The following is a 13,359-nucleotide window of genomic DNA, read 5'->3' as shown; positions in this document are numbered from 1 at the left end:
TGAGGTATACAATGTATATATGTATCTGGATGATGAATATAGAATACTCGTGGTAACCTGATGATTTTTAAACTGGGAACCAAATTGAGAACAGAGACGTTTAGTCAAGAAATACTCCAAATAATAAAAATTCTCTTCATTGTTACTTTGAGTAAGAGACTGGTGCTAGTTACTATAAGAGACTATAATGTCAGATAAAAACCCTGAAAAACAAAGTTCTGAACTTTTATCTACCTTTCTAGAAAAGTTTACTCTTTAAAGCTTTATCCCCAAAGTTTAGGAAAAACAGGTACCACAGAAGCCTCTCCGTTCCTCATTTGTGAAGAGAAAAACTTAACTTTCCTTATGTAGAATGGAGCATGAAAGCTTGTGACATCAAGAAAGGGTCCCAGTCATGGTGTACAAGGCCTCCTTTAGGGTTTTCTAAGAAATGATGATAATACCATTTCTAGAAGTGGTTCTCCTCTCCTCCCGCTCTGCCCCTGGGCCCAATCTCAGGGCCACAGGGTCTCTGTCCTCCTCCTCCTCGCCTGGCCTGCATCCTCCTTGTCCTCGGAAGTCCACCCCCCTCCCCCCGCACCTCCCCCCCCCCCCCCCCCCCCCCGCATTACCCTCCTGCCCACCACGTGTTAAGTGCTTTGTGCTTCACAGCAGTAACCACCAAAGCCATTCTGTTCACCATTAGCTGGAAGGGGAGCCCCACGGGAGGCACTGGTCCCCAAAGCATCCTCAGATGAGAGAATGAGCAGGTGGATGATAAACACTTGTTGAGCAAACGATGCACACAGAAAGGGGGATATTTCAGGCAGCGATTATGACGAATGTCCAGCTTTTAAGAAAAACCATTCCTATTACTTTTTTATTGGAAAGTGGGAGGAAGCCCTGGATAAGCTCTAGAGGTGCTCATATTTTAATCAATTTTTTATACCTTCCATAGCTGTAAATAACATGCTCTAGAGCAGAAATTTCCAAGGCATTCCTAGGATCCTGATCACCAAGAGTTTTGGTAGGATTAACATAACCCACTTTCAGGAGGGCGGGAGGAGTTAATGTTTCTGGAATGTCTGCAATGTGACAAGAAGTGTTCTGGGTTCTGTAGAGACATCTTTTCCTTAACTCCTCCCTTCAAGGTAAATACTATTATCCTCATTTTGCAAAAGAAAAGCCAGGCCCTTGGTCCCCAGGTACCTGCGGGGACTTCCTGTGTCTGGGGTCCCACAACACTTCCCACCTGAGACTACACATGAAAACAACTGTTTCCAGCAAACATGGAAACAAAAAAGTCTAGCCCCTCATGCAACTGCATGAAGGATCACTGTGATGCTGTGCTTTTGTGTACCACACAGATGAGCACTCAAGGCTTAAATGTAAGTTCAACAAGTTAGTCCATTTTGTACGAAAAACAGAGAGGTTTCCTTTTCTCAATGCAGAAAACAATTATTCTCTTTCAAAAAAGTACAATGAGAATTACTCCAGTCAACACGTGGAAGATAGTCAATGCACTAATTAGTAGGTTGTGGCCAGGAGCACATTCTTAAGCAGTCAAGGAGAAGCAAACTGAAGAAGGCACCTTCCACTAGAAGTCTTCTGTAACTTATAGTTACAGCACGGAAAGAGGTCCTAAAATCCTTGGTACTTAGCTATGTAAATATGAAAATACTGTTACATTCAAAATAGGAATTCCAGAAACCTATTAGCGTTAATGTGAGTAAATAACTGTTCCTTTGTGGATGGCAAAAGACGTCCTCTTCAAAAAAAAAAAAAAAAAAAAAAGTCCGTTCACTCTGAAAGTGAATCTCTCTCCAGGTGGCCTAGCTCCCTTTCTAATTACCTAAACTGTAAGGTGTGTAGATGCGATTTTAAGTATCTTCTACTTCCTCTAAACAGAGATGAGGTGAAAGAAGTTTGGCCTTAGACCAATGCAGAAATGTTTCGTTGGTTGTCTCCACAAGTGATTCTCTTTTAATGAATACTGTAAAAATGTCTTTTCAGAGTAGTTGTTCTTTTTTAAATATGAAGTACTACCTGAATTAAGTAAGCCCAGGGAATACTTTTTATCAGCTTAATCATTACCAAAAAATGAGGTTTGTAGCCAGCAACATTAGCAGGACAAATTTATTTATAACAAATGGCTTAAATGTATAGATAAAAAATGCCTATTGATACTGTCAGGGCTTCTTGCAATTTGACAGATCAAATCTTATTTTCATTCTTAAACCCCATGAAGAAGTGATATCACTGACTTGCATTCACTAGTGAGCAAATTGATTAATCCCTCTCTATAGAAATCTCAACTCTTGATTACAACTATCAGACGTTAAGCAGCATTATTCTAGAGTGACAACACTTGACAAATTCCCCAACCATTTTTCTCAGCTTTTGTGGCCCTGCTAGCTTGTATTAACCCTGATGAAAAATTAATTTCCCTTATCTTCTTCTAAACCCCAAAATCCAAATCCGCCAAACTGGCAACTCTTTCTGTAAAGGTATTATGAAAACCTCTAAAAGATTAATTGCATGTCTTCAGGTGACATTAAATTAATTTCTGTACTCATGACAGACATTTGATACTCCGTACTGAGAGGACAGATAACATTGTCAGGACACACACAAGGACAGTGGTTAGGGTCCCAGGGCAGCCTCTTATGAATTCTCCTTCCGATAAGGCCCACTTCACTGTCATGGCAATGCTGCTGATCTTACAGCCCACAGACCGCACGGAACAGGTTTCTATTAACTGCAACAATGCCATGCCTGGCCCTGTAATCTTTAGAAAAAAAGCTCACTCAGAATCTGGACAGTAAATGATATGCATGCTACATGAAGTTTCTAAATATAAATACATTTAAGGGTCTATTTTGTCTTTGAAGACCACTGTTTCAAGGAGAAAAGGTAGAAAAAAACAAACAGGCTAACATTTTTTTCCAGGTCTCTAGGTCAATTACCTAATTAATTAAACTGTTGCAACAGAATAGGAAGTAAGAATATTTTACCTCTGCAGTGTCCCTGGATTCTCTGCAATCAACGATCCTTACATATAGTAAGGATGCAAAACAGGTAAACAACTCAAGTCTAAAATGCTTCCCGTAAACTTATAGTAATGGGTCCCACATGAGTTGAAGTGAAGCAAAACCCACAAGGTCATAGAGACAAGGCACACAGACCACATAAGTGCCTGGGACTCCTGAAGTAAAAGGATCTGAATGCATACACAGTGGCTTTTACGATATGGGGCTAACAGGACACCATACCTTGAGTGCCTCCCTCCCCACCATTCTACCTTTCTGACATGAGTCAGGTTTGGGGAAATCTTTAAAAACCAAAGTTAACTGGCCTTTGAGGCCCTGAGCCTCTGGCGGCTGGCCAGGGAGGGGAGGATGGACCTCCTGCCCCAGGACTCTCCCACCTCTCTTGCATGAATATGTATATGAATTATTTCTGATTCAAACATTTATTTTACTCCCCAACATCATACCCCTAAAAAAAAAAACCCAAAAACTAACATAGACTGATTCATTACAACCAATTTCTGTCCTCTAATGAACAATTGATGATTTTGCCCAAATTTAGTGGTCACAATGTTTAAGAATGCTTTAAAAACCGTTTCTCTGAAAGTTATTAATTCTGTCCACTAAAGCATTTTACAGCTCTTAAAAACAACTATTTATATATGATAGTTTCTCCTCGGAAGTTTCTGGAATATACATATTCTCAAACACTTGACTAATCAGAATTTATGCCCGAAGTCTCTTCCTCTCTTCCGCTAGCTGCCTTCAGGTCCTTTTGCTGCTTATGAGCACCTGACACAGAGAAAGGACTCAGCAATCAACGAGGCCCTCCTGCCCCACCCAGAAGGACAGAGCCAGCAAGGCAAGAGTCTGGGCTAACCCTCACCCCCCGCCTTCCTGGCCCCCTCACCTGGGTTAAAGGAGCCTCTCCTACACTCAGTTTCCTTGATAGTCTGGTCTTCCCAGAACCCTTCTATCACAACTGAATGGCAGCTCTGTCCGCTCGTACCTCACTTCCCACCTCCCCCCAACTCATTTCTTCCTGGCCCTCAAGCACATCTCAGCTCCCAGAGCCTGCCTGACACTGTGGCAGGAAGTTAGCTGCTGCCAGAAATCAAGCCAGTCAGGAGAGCTGCGCCCTCTATGCTGGTGAGGCAGCTCAGCACAGCTCATGGGGTGTCCTCCACAGCATGGGACACGCCCTGCCCTGGCTGGGGCTCCACACAAGGACACCAAGGTCCTCACACACACACCTGCCACTCGACACAACCCAAAAAGTGCCAAACAGTATGTACCATATAAGCCCATTCTGTACACTGGATAAAGGAGTTTTTGCAAGGGAAGCGCAAATGTGAGCATGAAAAGAAGACCAGAGGAATTAGGAACAAGGATTAGCGCTATTTTTGTTTTTCCCCATTTTTCTAACGGGTGCTGTCTAAATGTCTACAACAAACAGCTATTACTTTTATAATCAGAAGTATTCACGGAAAAAACAGTTCTAATTCCTTCTTTGACATTTCATTAAAAAAAAAAAAAAAAACATACACAATGTCCAAGTTTTTAAAGGGAGAAGATACTTTCCCAATTACTTCAACAAATTTTTAAAAATAATTTATAATGTTCCTGAAACTATCCTAAATCCTGGACACAAAAAGTGAACAGAAGAACAAGCCCAGCCTCAGTGAGGAGCAGTAAGGAGACAGCTCCGCAAACCCGAGGCCATGCTCGGCAGGCAGTGAGTGCAGGACAGGCAGCCAGTGGGCCAGAGGCAGGAAGCAGGGCACTTCCAGAGAGCAGGAGGCAGTGAAGGTGACCAATCCCAACCCTTCCTTCTCTACGTAGGAGTTACAACAACTCCTCAAAGTGGGAGTCCCCTAAGGGTGACATATGGCTCCAGGAGGAACACTTCTGTCTCTAAATGCAACGCTCAGGAGCTGTACCTATAACTTCCTGTGTATTAACGTCAAAAGTAGAGCCTCAAAAAAAACCCAGCAAGTTATGACTAGTTTAGAAATATGTTTTTAAAAAATGAGGTTCAAGTACTAGTTATACCTCTGCTAAAACTTTCCAATGGCTCCCAGGGCTCTAACAATCAAGATTTGAGACCTAGAAGAGCCCGTAAAACCCGTGTCCAGACTTACTTGCTCTCTGCTCTCTGGCAAAACTGGCCTTCCTATAGCTAGAAAACTGTCCATAACTTCCCGGCCATAGGACCTTTGTCTGTGCTCTCCCCTATCTGCCTAGAAGGCTCTTTCCTTTTCCCCTGCCCTCCTTGCTTCACCTCTACACTCAAAGTCACTTCTCTAGGTCTCCCTATCTTACTTCTCACAACACCTGTCAGGGGCTGCTTTTACCTGCATTCATGACACATCCTGAGCTTGCGCAGCACCTGGTCTATTGAGCACTTCCTACTTGCCCTATGCAGCTCACGCAGATGCACACAGGGCTCCTCAGCCCCAAGGTCTATCCAGTGGACAAGCTCTACCACAGCTGCCCTGCTCATGAACGCTAGCACCAAGGCAGAACCTTTACCCCAAGAGTGACATGAAGAAGTGACAGTGCCTCCTAGCAACAGCTGCCAATAAGCCTTACCAAAGCGTGCACTAAACAGAACAAAACGCAGAACTACAACTTCGGATCCCTGCACGTGCCAAGTCCACCTGGCCCCTGCCATGGATGGGGAGGAGCCCTCAGAGACCCACCGCGCCACTCCCTCACCTTCCTCTTAGTATCATGCACCTCAGTCACTGCCAAAAAAACATGCCTTGGCTAGCCTCCTTGTCCCAAAACCCTCATTTTTACTATTTAAATGGTGACCACGAATTCCCTCAGAATTCTCACATAGAACAATTCAAAAAATAAACTCTATACAGCAAAAAGTGTACTTTTTTCATGTCAACAACCTGTTACATGAACGTACTATAAACAGAATTTCTTTCTGATCCATCCTTCTGCCTTTGGAACTGCCTGGAGGGCTGGGCATGTGCGGACAGGGCCCAGAGCAATGATCCTCAGGGAGCACACCTGGCGCCTGGCTCTCCACTACAGGGGGCTGAGCAGACAAAGTCCAGCGTGAGCCTGATCATCTTCTGGCACCAGATGTAAAGACGTGTTCAAAGAGTGATGGAGACACATCAACAAACAGAGCCAGCCTGAAGTGGCTCTCACCAGCCAATCCAGGACAATTCAAACATCAAAACCAACAATGACAGTAACAGTTCACTGGATAAAATAAAAGTCCATAAGCCCATATTACTCTAAATAAAAGCAGCAATAAGAAAGCAAGAGAAAACAGAAAGCTATTACAGTAAGCATACAGAGTGAGTGCTGGTGGGATAAACACACCAGGGCTTGCTATAAATGGTGGAAATCTGACAAGAAATGAGATGCTTCCACAGTCTCAAAGTATCTTCTCATAAAGTACTTATCAATTATAAAGTGTAGGATTGTAACCCTAGGGAGAGAGACCTGGTAAACACCACCTTGCTCAAGTAATCCCAGCTGCCGACACTGGACAGACACATCAGGTGCCCCCCCGACAGGACCCACAGAGGACACGATGTCCTTCCGTGGGGTTCCCACCCAAAGCGCACAACCTGCAAGTCTGCATGAGGAGAAGTAAGAGAATCCCAAATTGAAGGACATGTGACAAGATAATCAGCCTCCCCTTTTTAAAAGTCAAGAGCAAAACACACAAAGGCAGAGGCACTGTCCCAGAGTCGTGGGGACTATAAATACAACACACTGTGCTGCGCCGGGGACGAGAGAGGAATGCTGTGTCCACACGGAATCTCCCAAGTTCTGATGTGGGTACCTGTGGCTGTGCAAGAAGGCAGCCCACTGCTCAGGAGATGTGGCAGGTGTGGGAGTGTGAGCGAGGGTAGAGAGCAACAGCGGCAACGCGAACATGACAAAACAAACTGGTGAATCTGATAAAGGGTGTGCAGGAGTTCCTTATACTATTTTTGCAACTTCTCTTAAACTGTAATTACATCAGAATAATATGTCCTCCACCGAACACAGAAAATCAGGTCTGTACATGTTACCTCTCCTACCAGCTCCCTACAGAAATCTGACAGTAACTTCTGAGCAGGGAGGAATCTACAAGTACAGTCCAACCCCCAAAAGCAAGCTCACAAAAATAAATTGGGACCTTTCGCAAGCAGCATTTTGACAGCCTTTTAAAAATAAAATACAAGAGTATCACAATTGGACAGCTGGCTTTCCTGCTGAGACATTCTGCACTTCTCCCATTTCTCTGTGTGGCCAGCAGAACAAAGGACTGTTTACTTAATTTGCTGCCAAATCCTTAAAAATTTTATTACCTCAATCAGAATAAAGCCACTGAATCCAGAGTTTGCTTTCATTTTCTTAAATAGCACTAGAAACTCCTGCTCTGAATAAGCCACTGCTCCTGCCTTGGTCACCAAATAAAGGGTTGGTGGCCCTGGAGCTGCTCCCAGGGGCCAGGGCCTTGCACAGCTCCTTACCCCTGCTACCGTCTCAAGCCCCCAGCCAGCCTGTGGGAGCACGCCACACTCTCTGGAGGACACTGGGGCCTGCTGGGGCCACGAACCAAGGCTACCTGAAACCACAACCCAACATGCCCTAACCTGGACGCCAAGCTAAGCCCTGATTAAACTCCTTAATGAAGGAAGTGCCCATGACACATGCTTGTTCTAATTCTTTTTTTCTGGGGTGTGATCACAAAGGATGGCTGGATGACTATAATAAGTTTACACTGAATAAACACTTTATATTTTTGTGTTTGCTCTGATATTACTTAAATGGATTTTCTGCATTATGAATAAAATTATGATTTAAAAAGACTGCTCTTTTGGTTTCTGAAAATTAAATACTTAAATTAAGTAGCTTTCTGAGAAATGAGCAAATGGAAAATATTTCCATATTTTCAGTAATAAAAAGGAACCATTCCATCAAATATAATTCTTCAGACAGATTACTTACATATAAGAAACACTCAGAAAGGAATATTAAGTTGTTCTGAAAGTATTCAACAATATTGAACACTCTTCATGAACTGCCACTTTACACAAACTTGCTCCTTTTGTAGTCTCATGTAGCAAAGCTAGACAACAAAATATGAGTGGGAAAACTAAAATTCATGCATATATCGATGAGGCTCACAACAAAGGTCTCTAAATTTAAATAGCAAATTCCCCTAGTTCTCACCCTAGTGCTTTATATATAAAATGTGACCTAATCTGATTTCTACGGAAATGTTCAAAGGTTCATCTAGAGCACATGGCAAGTTACAGCTGCACAGAGCTAGTAGACACCATCCCTCACTCCGCCGGGCCAGGGGCCCTGTGTTACCCACATGGTAAGGTTCTAGAAGGGGAATGATGGAAACCCAGCAACTCTCCAGTCCGTTATTCAGAGCTGCTGCTATATGCCAATCCCAACACTTTTCTCCTACTCTAGAATCCTCATCACTCTCCAGTCACTAGTACTTGTGGTTGACAAGAAAAATGAAACCTAATCATCTCCCTTCTTCTAGAAGCCCCCACTAAAACTTTTCCCTATTAATTCTCTATTAATACGCACTTACTGGAAACAGTAGAATATTATCTCTGATGAAGAATTAAGTAACACTTTGGAACAAGGCAGCAGTAAAAACTGTTATAAATACTAGTAAAGAACCTCAGCTCTACCAATCAGTAGCTGGGTGGCTCTAGGGTACTAACACAACCTCTGAGACTGAATCTACTCACCTATAAAACAGGAATCAAAGTATCTACCTCACAAAGATGCTCTGAGGCTATGCTAAACATAACGGTAAGCCAGATGACTATAGGGCATGAAATCACAGACTGCATTCCTGAAGGGGGCCTTAGGAGCATGCCCAAAAGAAAGCAGGCTATGCATGGAGTGACCTCCATGTGCTAAAAGGCTCATTCACTCATTTCCACAATTCTTTTATAACCGCGTCCACAGTCTGGGGACCTGGAGACTGGGGTTCAGAGAAACAAACCGACAGCTCAGGGTCTCAGAGGATGGGTAACACACGCCTACCCAAACGAGGGTCCTCCTCACACAGAGTCACACTGTGTACGTGTCGCACAATCACAGACAGACAGAAGTACTCAGTCCTGGCGAGGGAGGGCCTCCACCGCTACCTTTCATGAAAGGAATTCCACAGCGACCAACCACCAAGAGGATGCCCACAGAGGGCCCCCAATGAAAGTGAAGAACCACTGTGAGCTTTACCATGACTCAGTTGCCACAACGGTGAGAACCAGTATCAACAAAGAATTTTTATTCAATTCTTTTTGAAAATGCTTCCTATGCCCATGATACATTAGCTATAACAAAGAGAAAGGATATAAAAGGACTAGAAATTCCCTTATACTGATTAGGGTGAACTAAAATCACTTTAAAAATAATATAATAAGGGATCCCTGGGTGGCGCAGTGGTTTGGCGCCTGCCTTTGGCCCAGGGCGCGATCCTGGAGACCCGGGATCGAATCCCACGTCAGGCTCCCGGTGCATGGAGCCTGCTTCTCCCTCTGCCTGTGTCTCTGCCTATCTCTCTCTCTCTCTCTGTGTGTGTGACTATCATAAATAAATAAAAAAATTAAAAAAAAATAATATAATAAAAAGAAAGATTAAAAAAACAACAACCATCTTAAGACTTGGGCTTGTTCATATTTTTAAAAACCCAATTTAATATAATCCAAAGATAAATTGTTTGATTATAAATAATGAAATACGGAAAATAATAAAAGAGAACTCCATATTGATTCAGAATCGCCTCACAGGTAAAAGTACACCTAGAGAAACCTAATTAAGTTTTAAGGTATTTCCAATTCTGTATGTCAGAATAAGAGTTCCAAGACACTTTTGCTTTCCTTACAATCCTATGGATACCTATCTGAAATGTGATCACTGCCAGACCATATTCTAGCATGGCACTGTATACTGCCATAGTCCTGTGCCCTGTCTGGAGACCAAACAACAGAACTAGAGGAGGCGATTGAATGCAAAGAATAATTTAATTGCATATATCTGATGCCAGTTTAGGTTAGAAAGAAGTAAAGGAAACAAAACTGACTCTCTCCAGAATAATCTCTCTAGGAAACCTTATAAATACACTATATTGTGCTTCTGTACTAACAGGATGTACAGAAGTCCCGCGCTCACAACAAAACACAAGAACATCAACAGATGAGATGTTTTTACCTGAAGTGCATAAACAACACTAAGCTGGCTGTGCTAATAAGCCCATCAGAACCTTGCCAGGGCGCTAGCCAAGTCCTGGGTAGCCGAGTCCCAGGCACTAATACCATGGCCTGCGGAAGAAAGAGAGCACCAGCAGGGGCAGAAACAACAGCCCCAGGAGATGCGAGCTCACCCATCACCTAATGAAATGGTTCCCTCCTCCCACCACCCACACAATTACGAACATGTTCTCTTAAGGATAGTCCTATCCACACACACAAAAACCCAAGGCTTTCAGGGAAATACTATTTTTTCTGGTTCAGAGATACACCCAAGATGTATTTAATCCCTGGTAAATTGAAAGTTGTGAACATGCTACTGCAGGACTTGCTGGACTAAATTCTAAGATACAGAACATGTTGATTAAATAACTTAAAACTTGAAAATTAAAAAGAGAGCTAAAAAGTTGTTTCAAATTTTGGCAAATAGCTATTTTCACACAGAATTCCTGTTGTTTTTCTGTGTATTATAAAATTATACAGCATGATTCTGGGATACAGTCTAATAAAAAAAAATCTTTTTTTCCCCACTGGAAAAAAACAACAGCAAAAATTTAAGTAGAAAAATTCTTTTAAAGGATAAGTCCTTTTTAGTTTGAAAGCTGCCAGCGCCCTGCACCTCCCAGCTTACGAGAGGTCCTCAGTTTACACCAGCCACAGCAGCACATGGCACCAACCATCAATGCCATAGGGAAAAGGCCTACTCCCAACCTTAGCCCTCTGGCCCCCTGGCCCCTCCTTATAAGTTCTTAACTCAAAAAAAAATGAGACACTGACAAAGCCTGCCTAAAACAAGGTCAAAACAAAAGACCACAGATACCATGAAAACTGCTGAATGCTTGGGTTCTCGCCTAAAGAAAACAAATTCATAAAACGATAAAACAAGCTGATATGATAAAGGACATCTGCTTACCCAACACCTGAACCACAATGAATGGGGGGGGGGGGGGAACAGGTTTGAAAAAATATTACTGGGTCTGCTGAAGATGGAATTCCCAATTCATATTACTCTATCAGATTTTTCTCATATCACGTGAAAAAGTCACACTTTACAGACCAGGAAATAAAAGCAATAAAACTCAACTCATTAAACTACTAGCAATGAACTGTTCCTACTCCAGCACGGCAATGATCCTCTACGCCCCCCACCAAGTGCACAAGGGACCATGCCAGTCAACATCCTCTGGTTTAGGTGGTCTGCTCTGACCACCCGCATCCCCAGCTCTTCACTTCCTCAATGCACAATAGAGAGGGTGCATAGGCGGAGCACTGCTCCAGGGCATGGCCCACCCTGACACAGACAGTTGGCCATGGCACAGGTGAGTCACCCCCTGTGGGCAAGTCAAGAACATGTGGCAGGGCGAGAAAGCATGGATTCTACAGAGCTACAGAGCACTCCCTGATGGAGAATCTTCCGCTGTGCGAGTCTGTCTGCAGCAACTGCGTTCCTAACTTCTCTAAACCCAAGGACGGTGCCCCACTGAATATGATCTATAGGGGGAACCATCCAAAAGGAAAACAAAGGAGGTGTGCTCCACTCCTGAAAACCTGCAGTAAGACCATACAGGACTTTCTTGAGAATCCTGTCGATTTTTTTTTTTTTTCAACAAGGGAGATTAGCTTGACAAAGGAGACAGAAAACAGTCTCCGAAACAACGCTGCTTAAAAGGAGCCACACAACACACACGCCTGCCCCCCACCCACCACTGCTCACTGAATCTAAAGCTACACACAACAGATAAGTATACTTGTTTTGTGGCAAAGGAAATTTTATTTTTAAAATAAACTTGATGGTTTTGTCACAGATTATCTATAAAAGTAAGCTAAAACTGCAAAACATCTACCATGGGGACTGTCACACTGGCCTTGCTTTAAGACCCCAGACAGACCATGGAAACACAGGGCTCAGTGGAAAGGAAAATCGCAATGACAACCCTTGCACCCAACTGTGAGTAGTATGGAGGGCTGGACCACATGATTGCAAGTGAGGCAGTTATAACTTCCCTTTCTGCAAGAACCTTCCTTGGGAATGGGGACATTCTGAGTGAAGCACAGATTCCAAGAGGCACCAGTTACCTCGTCAACTTACCCCGCCTGACAACTTAATCACCCTGACCTTGGAGCTGACGTGCGGCCCATCTCCGCCGCCGCTGTTTGCCCGGTGCATGACAGTCCTTTTCGCGCCGGGCTTGGCGTCCGGGGGCCGGCCCTGCAGGGACGCCACTCGAGCGGTCTGTGAGGGGGGTGGCGGCCCCTCCCCGTCCGCAGGTTTTACCTGCAGGACCTTGTGCTGAGCTGGACTCTGAGGTACGGTTCTGGCCTGTCTCAAATGTTTCAATGGTTTCATCTGTTGTCCTTGATACTGCATGTTAGCACCAGATGGCACAAAATTTGATGTTTTGGGCTGAACATTTGAAACAGTGACATCTTGGTTTTTCACGAGAAGTCTGTTTTTCACATTTTGTCTGACCTGTGCACCTGGGAAGGGTAACAGTGGGTTTCCATTGGTGGGCAACGGTGAAGCCGCCTGCTGCTCCTGCTCTGCCGCGGTGGGGGGCAGGTGGAGCTGCTGCTGCTGGGCCAGCCTCTCAAGCAGCTCTTTCTTCCTGGCACCTGCCTGCTGCTGCCGGCGCAGCTCCTTCTGCTTGAGGATCTCTTCTCGGAGGCGCTTCTGTTCTTCTATCTTCAAACGATACAACCTCGTCTCTTCGTCTTCATCGGGAAACTGCAAAAGAAAATGGGCCTGCTTTACCACAGAGCCGAAGACAATGGTGGCCATCCCAGGTCAGCACAAGACACTGAGAAAATAAATGCACCTTCCCAAAACGCTTAATTCTGGATCAGAAAGAAGCCATTCAAAATCTGCTTATAGACTTTAAGTGTAACTCCTTCCTCTGGGGAGGGAAAAAAAAATCACACACAGCTAAAGCTAATTTGGAAAATCTTATCAGAATATTAAAAATGAAATAATGTAAATTTCTACTCATTTACAAGTTTGAAACCAATTAAACTATTCATTTAAGATATCAAAATATGTTTCGAATGGAAATGGCAACAGTAGGCAGACCGTGCTGTCACACAGGTTTTATCTGGCTCTTCTCTGACGAACC

At 43.8% G+C, this 13,359-nt stretch overlaps 1 protein-coding gene across 9 annotated transcripts in view; it reads right to left on the bottom strand.

Moving 5' to 3' along the window:
• The window catches only part of RBM33 (RNA binding motif protein 33), a 145,100-nt gene that overhangs the window by 24,044 nt on the left and 107,697 nt on the right, over positions 1–13,359 (bottom strand). For 7 of the 9 annotated variants that reach the window (XM_025451667.3, XM_025451680.3, XM_035700068.2 and 4 more), the window contains one exon: positions 12,339–12,974. In XM_025451667.3, the coding sequence (XP_025307452.1) occupies positions 12,339–12,974 (636 nt within the window). The remainder of the gene's footprint in view (positions 1–12,338; positions 12,975–13,359) is intronic. The other 2 variants (XM_049095258.1, XM_049095259.1) reach the window with 1 other exon arrangement.

The sequence above is a fragment of the Canis lupus genome, chromosome 16, assembly GCF_003254725.2.
Source record: "Canis lupus dingo isolate Sandy chromosome 16, ASM325472v2, whole genome shotgun sequence".
NCBI lineage: Eukaryota > Metazoa > Chordata > Mammalia > Carnivora > Canidae > Canis > Canis lupus.
This window is presented reverse-complemented; position numbering and strand designations above follow the sequence as displayed.